The sequence below is a fragment of the Microtus pennsylvanicus genome, chromosome 1, assembly GCF_037038515.1.
Source record: "Microtus pennsylvanicus isolate mMicPen1 chromosome 1, mMicPen1.hap1, whole genome shotgun sequence".
NCBI classification, from domain to species: Eukaryota; Metazoa; Chordata; class Mammalia; order Rodentia; family Cricetidae; genus Microtus; species Microtus pennsylvanicus.
The window spans coordinates 88,122,376-88,137,182 of record NC_134579.1 but is presented as its reverse complement, the minus strand read 5'-3'; the positions used below and the strand labels follow the sequence as shown (position 1 = coordinate 88,137,182).

Below are 14,807 nucleotides of genomic sequence, written 5' to 3'. Positions count from 1 at the left end.
AGTGTGCAGTGCTGAATTTGAGAAAGTTTGGCCTAGACCTGAGTCTGTCAGAGTCCACTAATTTGTCACTGGCTTCCAGTTTCATGCCTACACTTTGTCCAGATTGCTGTAGAACTTCCTTTCTGAAATGTATCCCCTCCTGTCAACTCTTTTCTAAACCATTTCCTTTTGCCAAATAAGGTTCAAATTGGTTATTGTAGGTTATGATACAATGAATGTTTTGTTACTGCTTTCAAGCTTCATCCTTGTCTCTTTAGCTTAACCTTCTAGTGACCTAGTGGTGCATGAACTCTATGCATCTGTGCTTTGGTTTACAGGTGCATTTTTCCTAGGCTTCCACTTCCTCCTTCAAACATAGTCTCACCTACCCTACACACCATCTCTCTTTCCCCACCCCCTCATTTGGCACACTTACTCTGCCTTAAAAGTCTGCTCAAGCACTTGCCTCCCATGTGGCCTCTGCTATCACGGTATCTTAGTTATGTGTGCACTACTGTATTGTGTCAGTGAGTTACACTTTGCCTTTGTATTTGTATAGCCTCCTAGAATATAACTTCTGTTCCAGGAAAGGGTGCATGCTTGTCAATGTATTCTAAGCACCAACAACAGTCCCTAATACAAAGTCCTTCCTCAGATGTTCAATTGGAAATTTTTCTTGAAATAGCCCAGCTGACTTAGAAATTAGCTCACAGATACAATCTTCTTTCTTTTTCTGTATACTGCCCCCCCCCGCTATATCTTCATGTTTTGTGTTGCTGCCATTTCTTTTTTTGAATGTCATTTTGCATTGTGAATTTGTATTTTGTTTCTCTTACTTTGTTTTTAAATTTTTTTTTTTTCTTAAAGATAGGGCCTCCCAAGTGCTGAGATTAAATGCATGTGCTGCCACACCAAGCTGCTTCTGTTAGTTGAAATGCTGCTGCTACTTTAGGTCTTTTCAGTGTCTGCAGGACCATGCAGCTTGTTGGTTGCTTATTGAAGAGCTTTTGTGTTTCCAGCTCAGCTTCAGAGAACTCCTCCTCCTTAGGTGTAGGCACTAGGTATGGAATAAAGGGAAAAAAGTAAGAATTATTTGGAAAACCAAGAAGCAATTCTTATGAGAACTCTTGGGAGTAAAGATGATCTATTACAATTTTTTCTATGTTATTAATGTACTACATGGACGATAAATTGCATTGATTTATAACGGAGTCAAAGAAAATGAATTTGACAAATCTGAATTGCTGTAGACCATTTAAAGTAATATACATATATATTTTGTATTTCAGTATATGACTAGAATTGAAGTAACTTTGTAGAAGTGTTTTGGCCAGCTATGATTTTAATTTTAAAGCTTTTTGCTTATGTGTATGAGTGTTCTGCCTGCATGTATGTCTCACTATGTGTGTCCTTGTGGAGCCCAGAGATGGGATCAGATGCCCGGGAACTAGAGCTACATAGGTTGTGGGTGCTGAGAACTGAACCCAGATTCTTTGGGAAAGCAATAAACCATCTCCTTTTGCCCTATTATGATTTTAATTGGCCTTTGATATTTTAGCATTTTTGAAGAGGTAGAATTTATAACCCAGTAATTTTTAAAATACAAATTTTAAAAATAGTACATGCTTAATTAAGGCTGTTATTTGTACTATATATCAAAGCCTTACAGTTAATTACTTGAACACAAAAATGTATGAGTTTAATCTTAACTTTTTCTAAGGAGTTAAGTTGCTAACAATTTGGTTTAAAATTGCTCCACTTAAAATGTGATTGTGGCATGAGCCACAAAGCATATAGAGTATTCCTGTCCAGAGACCTTCTCTCTGATTTAGAAATGCAGGGAGACTGTGTGAGCCCTGAGCTGTATAGAGCTGGTGCCACCTTAGCTTCATGAGCCTCATTCACTGTTCAGATTATTAGGTAGGTAGGTAAATGAAGTCTCTTTCTTGATTCAAGTTTAATTATTTTTATTCTCCTTAAAGACAGTATTAGTATAGGCGTCTTAAGGAGAGGAGAACTATGTTAGATAAATTAATTTTTCTATAGGTATTATTAGGGTTTTGAAATTTAGAAGTTGTGTGTTTTCTTAAATTATTGATTCTACTACGTCCTTTAATTTTTTATGTGTTCTGTCTGCATGTATGCCTGCAGGCTAGAAGAGGATGTCACATCTCATTACAGATGGTTGTGAGCTACCTTGTGGTTGCTGGGAATTGAACTCAGAACCTCTGGAAGAGCAGGCCGTGCTCTTAACTGCTGAGCCATCTCTCCAGCCCCTGTCCTTTAAAATTTTAAGCATATTTTATGTGTATGAGTGGTTTACATGCATGTATGTATGTGCACGATACTTGTGGTTTGGTGACTGTAGAAGTCAGAAGGAGTCAAATCCCTTGGGACTAGAGTTAGTTACAAGTGGTATTAAGGTGGCAGATGGGTACTGGAGGTTGAACCTGGGTCCTTTGCAACTTAACCACTGAACCAACTCTCCATCTTTTTGTTTGTTTGTTTGTTTTGTTTTTCGAGACAGGGTTTCTCTGTAGCTTTGGAGCCTGTCCCGGAACTAGCTCTTGTAGACCAGGCTGGCCTCAAACTCAGAGATCCTCCTGCCTCTGCCTCCCGAGTGCTGGGATTAAAGGCACCTGTGCTACCACCGCCTGGTTGTATCTTGCAGTATAGTTTGGGCTGGCCCAAGATTAAGGATTCTCTTACTTCAGCTTCTCAAACGCTGGGGTTACAGACTTTTGCACTACCATGCATAGCAAAATGTGCTGCTCTCTTTATACTAGACTTAAAAAATACCTTGATATATACTCTAATGATTTTTAGTACTCTTATTGCATCTCAGGATATAGCAATAAAATTAAGTGTGGATCTTATTTAATTTTGTTAATTAAATTTATTGATTTATTTTACACCCCAACTGCAGTCAAGCATCTATAAGTTTATTTCCTGAAGGGGACACACATGGACATGTGTGTATACTACACAGCCCTACATGCTGCTGTGAGGATGGCTTGCTAACTTTATTAGTATGTTAACATAAATTTGCTATTTTGTTGCACAATTTATTTAGCTGTTCAAGTTACCTCAATTTAAAAGACCATTGAAGTTTATGTTGTTATTGTGCTGTTCACTTTTTTAAACTTTAGTCTATATTTTTGTTCTTTGAGTACTTTGCTTTGCCTATTCTAGAATAACTGCCATACTTCAGCCTATCATACACATAATTAAAATGATTTTTTAAAAAATCATCCCTTAGCAATCAGTTGCTTTTTTTCAGCTGGGAAATAAGATAGTGAGATGAGTTACTGAAGGAAAGAGTTGAGAATTATTTACTATTTTCTTCTTCTGAAATTTTTTTTTCCCATTTTGCATTGAGAATAAGTAAGTTCATTAGGAAGTTTATATAAGCATTCATTCACCTAGTTTAATTTCTATTCATAAAATTTTAAATTCAGATTTTAATTCTCTACAGCATTGGTTGTTTATGTAACATTGTTCATACCATGAGTACTTTGTGTGGATTCTAGAGAGATCTGGTGGGGGTGGGAGATTGTGGGTGGTTATGAACTTAGAAAAGATTCCTAAAGATTTTACTTGTTTTCTATCCAACCTTCCTAACATCTCCTATATTTTCATTAGATTTAGTTTAGATTAGTGTGGGGATGTTAGGAGTGGCTCGGTTTCTTTCCTTCTTTCTCCTAGCCAAGGAAGTGTCGCCTGGGGATGCTGGAGGAGAGGCTAGTTCCGATGGGATCAAAGGCACGAAAAGCAAAGAACCCTATTGGCTGCCTTGCTGACAGGTGTAAATCAGGAGTACCCATCAATATGGTTTGGTGGAACAGAGTCACAGAAAACAATTTACAGGTAAAAATAATTTTTATTAGACATTTTTTTGAAAGTCATTCTTGCTTTCTTTCTGTATCTTTGGGTTGGTGGATATGAAAAGATTGGATAGCCTATCTGATGTACTTTAAGTCAATAAAACTTTTTCTAAAACTAAAGCAAGGTTAGTAGCCTATTAGCTAGCTATTACAGATGGTCTTTTTTGAGACAGGGTCATGTCCTGGAAGTCACAGTGCAGACCAGGCTGGCCTCTGCCTCTTTAACACTGGGACTAAAGGCATGCGTCACTACATTTGCCTCACAGATGATATTTGTTTGGCTCTTTTACTTTTTCTGCTTGGGAAGGCTTAAGGCCTCTCCTCCTTTCCCATTTTTTGCATTAATGTATGTGTGCTGCATGTGTGTTCATGTCTGGTCATATGTGTGCCTTGGGGCACCTGTATAGGTCAGAGGATAAACTGTAGAGCTCACCATATGGAACCAGGAATCAAATTCAGGTCGTTAGGCTTGTCATCAAGTACCTTAATCCACCGCGCCATCTTGTCAGCCCTATTTTCCCTTTTTGTTTTTCCTGAGACAGGGTTTCTCTGTTTAGCCCTGTGCTCTGTAGACCAGGCTGGCCTCTAACTCACAGGAGATCCGCCCATCTCTGCATCCTGAGTCCTGGGATTAAAGGTGTGTGCCACAACTGCCCAGTTACATTTCTTTGTTTTTATATTAGCTTCTCCATTTTGTTAATATTTATTAATATTTAGGGTATTAGGGACTCAAATCCAAGTCCTCACACATGCAGAATCTATGCTTTATCATTGGTCTACATGTGCTCAGCACTAATTAAACTGTTGAATAAGCTGTGACACTCAGGAACTTAACTGTGAAAAGTTACATTGTGGATATTTGCTGTTGGTGGTTATATCACTTTGAATTTGAAACATAGGAATCTTCATTTGTTTTCTTCTTTGTACCTTCTTGCTTGTTTTTCTTTTTTGAGAAGGTCTTTCTTTGTAGCCCAAGCTGACCTTTAATTTACCTGAAGTCATGCTTCTCCTGCCTCAACCTTTCTTTTGTACATTTTTTTATTGGAAGTTAAAATTACATATATAAGCTGTGTCAAGACACTAACTTTATTAGTATGTTATTATATGGTTCTTATAATTTGACTATTATAGCAATATGTAGAATAATTAAGAGGATTTTTTAAAGTCAAGAACCAACTTTTGTGTAAGACTTAGACAAACCAACAAAATAATTTGCATTTATTTCAAGGTATTGTTATATTTTCATTCTTAAAAATTGGGAGTTATTATATGATATGGATGGTGCTACTAATTATAACTTCAGTTTAGGTAGAGATTTGTTTTTCCTCCCAATTTTTGGATGGGTTAGTACTTAAAATAGATTCTTAACTCCAATTCATATGGTGTACATAAAAAGATACTATGCTGAGTGGTGGTGACCCATACCTTTAATCCCAGCATTTGGGAATCTGAGACAAGTGGATCTTTGAGTTCAAGGCGAGCCTGATCTACAGTGCGAGTTCCAGGAAAGTCCAAAGCTACAGAGAAACCCCGTCCAAAACAAAAAAAAAAAAAGACCAACCAAACAAAATAAATAATAAAAAGATATTACAAAGCTAATAACTTTAATTTCTATTTTAAACTTGGTCCTACACTATTTTTACTTTGTAATATTAATACTGCAGCACTAGTTCTGTTGACTTAAGCATAAGAATAAATTATTCAAAATAATATTGCAAAATGTGATATTTTCCCTGACTGAAACTTCATAGAAAACTAACCAAACAGCCAGCCAGGTAGTCACATATATTTTAAATTTTGTTGGAAGGTTTTGCCTATGTTAATTATAAATGCTAATATAGTTTTCTTTTTAAAGATTTTATTTACTTATTATGTATACAACATTCTTTCTCCATGTATGCCTGCATGCCAGAAGAGGGCGCCAGATCTCATTACAGATGGTTGTGAGCCACCATGTGATTGCTGGGAATTGAATTCAGGACCTCCAGAAGAGCAGGCAGTGATCTTAACCACTGAGCCACCTCTCCAGCCTGCTTATATAGTTTTAAGTGACTTTTTCTTGTCTTTGAGATCTGTAGGAAAAGATTTGGGGGGGGAGGTTTGTTAACAATTGTTTTTCAATTTTACAAAGGAAATCTGAAAATACACTGGGTCTAGCTAAGTGAGAAGTGGCACCAGACATGTGGGATGAGACACCATCAGGGTCCAGGTTCGACTCTTCCATCTTTGCAGCTGGTTTCCACCTCATCCAGTAAGAGTTCTGAGGTATTTCCTTGTTGAGGAGAGGAAACCATTAGGTTGGTAAAGGAAGGCTTATTCCATTGTACTTAAAACTAACTGCTAGTGGAAAGTTGGCATTTGTGCTGGAAAGATGGATGCTCTGAGGTCGTGAGAGCTGTCCTGATCCTTAAGTCCCTTCCAGACTATCGGAGCTGCTTCCCAGAACCCATATTGGTTGGTGCTCACAGCCATCTGTGATTCTAGCCCAGTGTGCCTGACACTCTATTCTAGCCTCTGTATACACACACACACATTCAAAAATGATTTTTATTAATGTGTGAAAAAAAATCAGTATCATCTAAACTTAACATATTTCTGATGGTTTACTTTAATGCTTCACATAGTTGCTTTCTGTAGTGATAAGAGCTGCGGCGGGGCTGCGTCCCCAACACCCCAGCCTCCTGCCCGGCTAGCTTTACCCGAAATAATTACACAGACACTGTATTCATTTAAACACTGCTTTGGCCCATTTCTATCTAGCCTCTTCTAGGCTAATTCTTACATATTAATTTAGCTCATTTCTAATCATCTGTGCGCTTACAGGGAAGATTCTAGCCTATGTCCATCCTGGGTCGGAGCTTCATTGCTTGCGTCTGCCTGGGAGCTGGGAGCATGGCCTCTCTTCTGAGGCATCTGTTCTGGAGAGGAGAGCTGTCGAGTCTGACTTCACTTCTTCTTCCTCTCAGCGTTTTGTTCTGTTTACTCCTCCCACCTATCTTCTAACCAATGAAATGGGCCAAGGCAGTTCCTTTATTAGCCAATGACCTTCCTCCATCAGCTTTCCAACTCAAAACTTTATAATCTTGAAAATGCCTCCCATTGTGAGTCATGTAGTGAGTTACTGAAGAACTCTCATCTAATCTCAGGAGCTCTCATTTACCAGGAACCTGGAGTACTTTTTGAGTTACGGCTACATCTGTATAATGTATGTTTTTCTATCATAGAAATAAATTCCATATCATTTTGCTACCTTTTAATATGGTTTTATTTTTTGACATGAAAGTTCTAAACAATTTTATAGTCAGATCCACTATTTGCTTTTAAAAAAAAGATTAGATCTTCTAAAAACAGCATTTAAAAATTTTTGTTCGTATTTTAAAAACTATAGCCATATCATAGGCAGTAAATGTATGGTAGATACTGTGTTTTACAATACTTTGGCTAAGCATTTAAGAAACACGTCTTTAGTGGACATTGAATATAAAACAATCAGTATAGAGAGATGGAGCCCACACTATACCCAGGCTTCTCAGACATGGCTCTAATAGTTTACTGTTCTACCTACATTAGAAGTATAATTGGTTTATCTAACCATGTAACTGAACTTCTGTCAGAAGCCTTCATTTTTAGAATGGCAATGCCTAGGGAATATACTTGAGATGGCTACAGTTTAGTCATAATCTGTAACATTTAAGCCAGATCTTGCCATGCAATGGTGGTGCATGCCTTTAATCCCAGCACTTGGGAGGCCGAGGCAGGTGGTTCTCTGAGTTTGAGGCCATCCTGGCCTACAAGAGCTAGTTTCAGGACAGGCTTAGACAGGCTCCAAAGCTACAGAGAAACCCTGTCTTGAAAAACCAAAAATAAGTAGCCAGAACTTTTTCTTATGATTTATTGAAGTGACATCAACTACTTTTCTTTCTGAAACTTCTCTGAGTCAGGGTTCTCTGTATAGCCATGGCTATCTTGGAACTAGTTCTGTAGACCAGGCTGGCCTTGAACTCACAGAAGTCCACCTGCCTCTGCCTCCTGAATGCTGGGATTAAAGGAGTACACCACCACCACTCAGCTCTCTCTGAGACTTTAAACATTTCTTTTCATTGATTTCTTGATCTTGATTTAACACTTTGGCGCCCCCCCTCACTTCTAAAGCCAAATGAAAACCAATTCAAAAATTAGCAATAACATCTCTGTTTTGAGGCTTTGTTTTTAATTTAATTAATTTTAGTTTATTCTTTGATAGTTTCATGCATGCATATAGTGCATTTTAAAGTCTTTTTTACTCCTGTTTCTGTGTCTCATTTTCTCTCATTGAATCCCTCCTTCCCAGTAACTCTCCTTCCTATTTCTCTGTCTTTTTCTGTTGTGAGTCATTGAATTTAATTGGGATTGCTTGCGTGAACGTGGATGAGGGGTCACTTACTGTCATATCTCTACTTCTCAGTGGCTATATCACTGAAGAAAATGGCCCCCACCTAGCAATCGTTAGTTGTCAATTGTTCCTTAGGAATTGAGTGGGGACTTGTGAACCCTTTCCTCATTTTTGATGAAATGTTAACTGGTCTATTCTTGTGTAGGTAACCATATCTACATTGAATTTATTAAGTACAGTAAACCATGTTTTATCCAGAAGAGTTTCTGGTTTTGTTGTTTTTATAGCACATCTCTTTATCTTCTGGGTCTACATTCACTATGTCTATATTTACATATTTGTATGTGTATTTGGTACTTTGGGAGCTATATATCTCGGAGTTATAGATGATTTTAAGCCCTCATGTGGGTGCTGGGAACTAAACCTGTGTATTTCTTAATAGAAACAAATGTTTTTAACCCACGAGCCATCTTTCTAATCCCTTCATTTTTTAAAAAAATGCATTTTGCTTGCATGTGTGTATGTATACTGTGTGCTTGCAGTGCCCATGGAGGCCCGAAGGGGGCATTTGAAGATCCTGAAACTGGATTACAGAAGGTTGAGAGCTGTTGTGTGGATACTGGAAAAACAGCATCTAGGTTCTCTGGAAGAGCAGCCAGTGTTTTCTTAGCCCTTGAGCTATCTCTCGAGTCTAAGTGAAGGATAGTATAAATGTAAATTTATGGTGGTCTTACTAATAACACATGCCCAATGAAGATCAAGAGCTGGAAAAGCGGTTATACTTTTTACTTGAGATGAGTCTTTTCTTTGTCTTTGTGTAGTGATGATTTTAAATTTATGAAGATTTCATCTGAGTGCAGTACGAGATGAAGCTACAATCAGAAGAGAGGACATAGGAGACAAGACTACTCCTATTAAGAAGGGAACCGCTCTTTCCAGAGCCAGCATGGCAAACAATGTCCTATTTAGTAGATTTTGACTCATACTTTTCACCAGCTTGTTTTGTACCATTCTTCTAAATTAAGTGTATTTATTTCTTTTGCTTATCTAGGTCTTCTTCACTTACATTTCCATAGAGAACTTTGTTGGTTGCTCCATTTTCTTGTTTATCTCTTGTCCTGTGCATGCTGCTGCTTTCATTTTCAGTCCTCTCCATAGAACCTTTGCTTAGATTTTTCTCATCTTTATTTGAAGTCTCTGGTGCTGAATCTTTCAAGACTGACTACTCTTTACTGCATCTCATTACTTTAAGTTGTTGGGATCATCAGCCTCCTCATCACCTCTCTGTTAGTAAGCACCATTTGCTTCCTCATTATCATCATTGGCCAGTTGAGGATGACACCCAGGTACCTACCCATGGATCCTGAACGCTTTCCCTGCTTTGAAGTCGTCTTTTGCTTTTCTCCATATGTTCAGGTTTATCAAGTTTTGTCTGTACGAGAAAAGGCTCTAGAACAGTGGTTCTTAACCTGGGCTGGCGTGGGGGGGGCAGAGGACTGTTTTGCAGAAATTGCCTAAGACCATTGCATATCACGTGTTTGTATTATTATTACAACAGCAAGATCACAGTTACAAAGTAACAACGAAATAATTTTATTGTTGGGGTCATCAAACTGTAGAAAAGACCCACAGTGTTAGGAAGGTTGAGAACCACCACTCTAGAATAGCTGGTACATTCCTAGCTAGGACACAACTCTGTCTTTGAGTTAGATCTTTCCAACAAATGATGCAGGAGGTACAGGATACACAGTATGCTATCATGTCTTAAGGAAGTGCAAAGCAGTCCAGTTTTTGTGCTTTTTTTTTTCCCTTTTCTACTTCATTGTGTTTCTTGTTTACTGTATTTAAGTGTTTGTTCTCTAGTTCATTATAAATCAGTGCAAAGGTTTCTTTTACACATTTCCCTTTCCAAGTTCTCGTGTGAGAATTGAGTTTGCCACCTTAAATAGCTGCCCTTGCTTGAAAAAGGGGTCAGCACATTTACTTATTTGTGAGCAGTTACTACGGGTTTGGACAACTCCTGTAAGTCCTGTAATTCTCATCATCTTAAGTTTCTTTTCAACTTTTCTTCGTGCTATCTGACATGGATTTTATTGACCACGCTTAGGGAATGACAGCTTTGAGAAATTATCTTTTCTTACCCTGTCCATCTGTCTGTCCATCCATCTGTCATTTATCTAATGTTGTGGGTTTTTTTTTTTTTTTTGAGGAAGGAGGCAAAATCTCTCTTATGTTTCCTGTCTATCCTAAAACTGGTTATGTAGATCAGGCTGCCCTCAAACTCTCAGAGATCCACTGCCTCTGCCTTCCAAGTGCTCGGATTAAAAATGTGCTCCACTATGCCTGGATCCTTTCTTATTCTTAAACCAAAAGTCTTGTATTCTGTGATCCTCTTTTTCTGCTCATCCTTTTGCTGTCCCTAACCTGAACCTGTTTCAGGTTGAACATTGAAGAGATGGGTACACAACATAGGTCGGGGATTGTAGGTGTGTACCACTGCCACTGCATCTGAAAAAACTAAATATGTTTCACTTCTAATAGCAAGCAGATTGTATCCCTTCTTATGGGGTGAAAACTACTAAGACTTACCTGTCTATTAACCGAAGGATGAAGAAATCAGACAGTGTACATTGCTGTTGTTTTAGGTGTAGCAGTCATGTTCTTTCCATTTGACAAATGGAAAGCTACTTTAGAAAATCTCAATTTTCATTTATTCATCTTCTTAATCCTGAATTCATTACCACACTATCTGTTTTTATCCCTCTTTTTTTTTTTGACAGTCTGCATGCAGTACTCCTCCTGTTTTTTTTTTTTTCCATGGTTTCTGACCTATTTTATACCTTTCACATAAGTGTCTAAACGTTGTGTTGGAGCCTGCCCTTCCTGGGTCGTCTCTCTCATCTGTCAACACACAATGTACATTACTTGGATGGGCTCTTGCTTTTCTTGGGAGAGAGGTTGTTCATATAACACACACTCTGTAGCATGGTACTGGGTCTCTGCCTCTATTACCCTGTATCATTGTTAATGGAGCCTGAAAACATTTCTTCTTTTCTCTCATGAGATGGTGCTGATGCTGCTTTCTCTGTGAGCACTGTCAAAGCATCTGGAAGAAGAAGTCTGGTTTTAGATTTTTTTAAAAATCTACTTGTCCTTTGACACTGGACAGTGAACTATCTGAAACTTTATTTATTTTTTTTAGTTTAGAGTAATTTGTCCATTTGTAAATACTACTTTAATCTTCTTCTTTTGCTGAACAGTATATGTAATTTTGTAGAAATTATTCTAAAAGTGTGTGTGTGTGTGTGTGTGTGTGTGTGTGTGTGTGTGAGAGAGAGAGAGAGAGAGAGAGAGAGAGAGAGAGAGAGAGAGAGAGAGAGAGAGAGAGATGCATGCACACCTACCTACCTGTCCATGTGTGAGTACACATGCCAATGTTTGTGCTAGTGGAGGTCAGAAGTTAACATTGGTCTCTTCCTACATCCCTATTAGATTTTTAAAGATTTATTTTATTTGTATGAGTGTTTGCTTGCATGTATGGATGTGTGCCACTTGTGTGCTTGCTGTCTGGAAGCCAGACAGAAAGAGGGCATCAGATCCCCTGGGACTGGAGTTTTGTTTGGTGTTGAGCAGCTTTGTAGATGCTGGGAACTGAACCCAGGTTCTCTGCAAGAGGAACTAGTGTACTTAATCATTGTGCCATTTCTCCAGCTTTCCTGTGTTTTATTTTATTTATTTATTTATTGAGACAGTTGGCTAGAAAAACTGGTCAGTGAGACCCTGGGATCCTGCTGTCTCTCTCTACCTCTGAGCCTTGTCATTATTAAGTATGTGCTACACGCCTGGCTTTCTTTGGTGGGTGGGGTGGCTAGTAATAAATGTGTGTGCTGGGGATCTGAACTCAGGTCCTCATACTTGTTCAACAAGGACTTTACTTACTGACCTGTGTTGTGTGGCCTGTGTTCCCAGCTTCTGACATTTTATATTTAATAAAATGAGTCATGGGCTTTGTGGGGAGGCTTGTTTGTTTCTTTTAGTATCAATATGTTTCAGAAGGACAGTGGTGACTTCTTCTGGAATTTTAGAGTTCTTCCTTTTTACAATAAAATTCAGAGGTTAATGTTTTGATGTACTTTATATATTCAATATTGTGAGCCTGTTAATAGTCTTAATTAGTTTTCAATTATTTTAATGGCAAAGCATTTCTATATTCCTATGTTATTCTAGTGATAGGCCAACACCAACCAAAAGAGTTGATTGTGCTGTCTTGTCAGCAGCACCTAGTTCACTTTTGTGCAGGTTTACTTTGATATCTGATTCCACCCATTCCTTTTCTGACTAAGGATTTGTTGAAATACTGTATCATTTGCCCTAGAATTGTGAGCATTCCAATTTCTAAATATATAGTAAATACTAATTGTTCTTAAGCTTGGTCTTTGTTTCCATTTATTTGGGATTTTTTTTTTTGTAGTTTTGATTATGTGTGTATAGCATCATAATTTGTTTAGAATATAGCAGAAACCCTGCTTTGTTTTTAGTGTGTTGCCATCTTAATGCTGGCTTGAATATTTTCAAAAGTTGGTTTTTAAAGTACCCTTTAAAAACCGGTTTGGGGAAAGATTGCCTTAACGTGTTTCATCTTTTAAGAATCTGGTGCTGCTTAAATAACAGAATTAAGGAGATATACGATTCTACAACATTTTTGTGGTTGTAAAGATTAAAATCTGTCTAAAAGCAATGATATATTAAAATCATGTTCACTTTACCTCACAAGTTCTATAATAGAGTTGATGAACCATAAATTATAAGCTTTGGTGTGACTGTAACTCACCTAGTAAATGAGTGCACGAGGACTGTAGGGTAGTGAGAGGACCCACTAGATCGCACTATCTCCTTGTCAGGATCTCCTTGGTGTCATCTACCCTCTTTAGAAGTAGTTAGTAAGAAGGCTCATATTAAGGTCTTGTGGATCAGTCTTTCTGTGGAGTCTAGCTTTCTCTAACTGGTGCTTTTTAAAGAGCTTACAGAAGTTTTGTAAACTCATTAAATAGACTTTGGTTTTCAATTACTCCCTAGGTTTTAGTGCTACGTCAGGTTTTTATTTTTTTTATTTTATTTTATTTTTTGATTTTTTGAGACAGGGTTTCTCCGTAGCTTTTTGGTTCCTGTCCTGGAACTAGCTCTTGTAGACCAGGCTGGCCTCGAACTCACAGAGATCGCCTGCCTCTGCCTCCCGAGTGCTGGGATTAAAAGCGTGCGCCACCACCGCCTGGCTACTTCAGGTTTTTAGTCTGTAGGGTCCAGGAATGGGAAAATTTTAGATTTGATAGAATAAGATGGAGTTAATAAGCATAAGATTTTTGTTTATATTAAATAATAGGATCCCTTGGGTTTTTTGAGAATTATAGAACAGCAGTGGCCTTAAAGTGAACGTGCTGTTTTCTCCTTCCATCCCCCTCTCTCATTTCGTTTTCCTGAACACTACCCAACTTGCTGTTTCCTGTTAAATAATAACCTGTATATATCTGTAAAGTAGGTTTTCAGACCCGTTGTTGGAATGGTTTGTGTTCTCTCCTTGTACTGTGTACCCTAGAATCTGTCTTTAATCCTGTTGGTAAATCTTTCATTTATGTTTCCATCATGTAATGAGATAGAATAGCATTCCCGTTTCAAAAGGAAGGAATTAGGGCTCAGCAAGGAAAAACTGGACCAACAACCCAGTAGGGCAAGCACCAAATCCTGTAGTTCCATGTCTGGTTTCTGGGGCTTTGGTTGCAAAGGGCTTACTTAGGTGGTTCCACTCCTGGCTTTGCTGTGTTTAAAAATGCATCTTTCTTTTGGTCTGGTTCTACTCTTTGTATGCAGCTCTGAGGCAGAAAGAAGAATTTGTGGCAGAATTGGTGAGAGGGCTTTGAAACCAGGGCAAAAGGAAAGGGCAAGGGTCTTCAAATACAAATGAAGAGCAGACTACGGGAAGCACAGTAGTGTTCACTGCAGGAGAGGGTGTGTGTAACATGCTGTGTCTGTTGGCTGAGTCTTTGGCACAATCATTGCTAATTACTGTTACGTACATTGACAGTAAAAAAAAGCAATAAACAGGGCAGAAAGAAATAAAAATGTATGTAATATAATTGCTGCCTTTCTTGTACAAGCACATGACTTGGCTGCACCATTAAGTTTTCCTCTAAAGCTGCACATACTTTTTTATCTTGCCCCACTTGTTGCTCTTGGTGCTTCACATAACCCTTTGCCGATCTCATACACCTTCATTACTTGACCTGCTCTCTAGTCATATTTGATTCCCAAATACTTCCTTTTAATCTTCTGTAGTCACTGTATTATATTGTTAGCTGTTTATCTATATGGCCCTGAGCATCAAGCTAAATATATGTATTTTTTTTTTTTAAAAAAAAGCACTCATATATTCTCCCCCACATTTCCACTCTCAACACAGTTGTACACACTTACCAATAACTCTGTGTGTTCCATCCAGCTTGGCTGTTAGTAGAGTTATTAGTTACAGTTATTAGTCATTGTCCAGACTGATCTGCTCTGTGATCCCCTCTAATCCC

General features: G+C 38.1%; 1 protein-coding gene across 5 annotated transcripts in view; it reads left to right on the top strand.

Annotated features, from left to right (window-relative positions):
• Positions 1-14,807, top strand: part of Pan3 (poly(A) specific ribonuclease subunit PAN3) — a 115,004-nt gene that overhangs the window by 29,889 nt on the left and 70,308 nt on the right. For 2 of the 5 annotated variants that reach the window (XM_075972048.1, XM_075972039.1), the window contains exon 5: positions 3,685-3,846. The exons of the other annotated variants lie outside the window; for them this stretch is intronic. In XM_075972048.1, the coding sequence (XP_075828163.1) occupies positions 3,685-3,846 (162 nt within the window). The remainder of the gene's footprint in view (positions 1-3,684; positions 3,847-14,807) is intronic. 5 annotated transcript variants of the gene reach the window in all.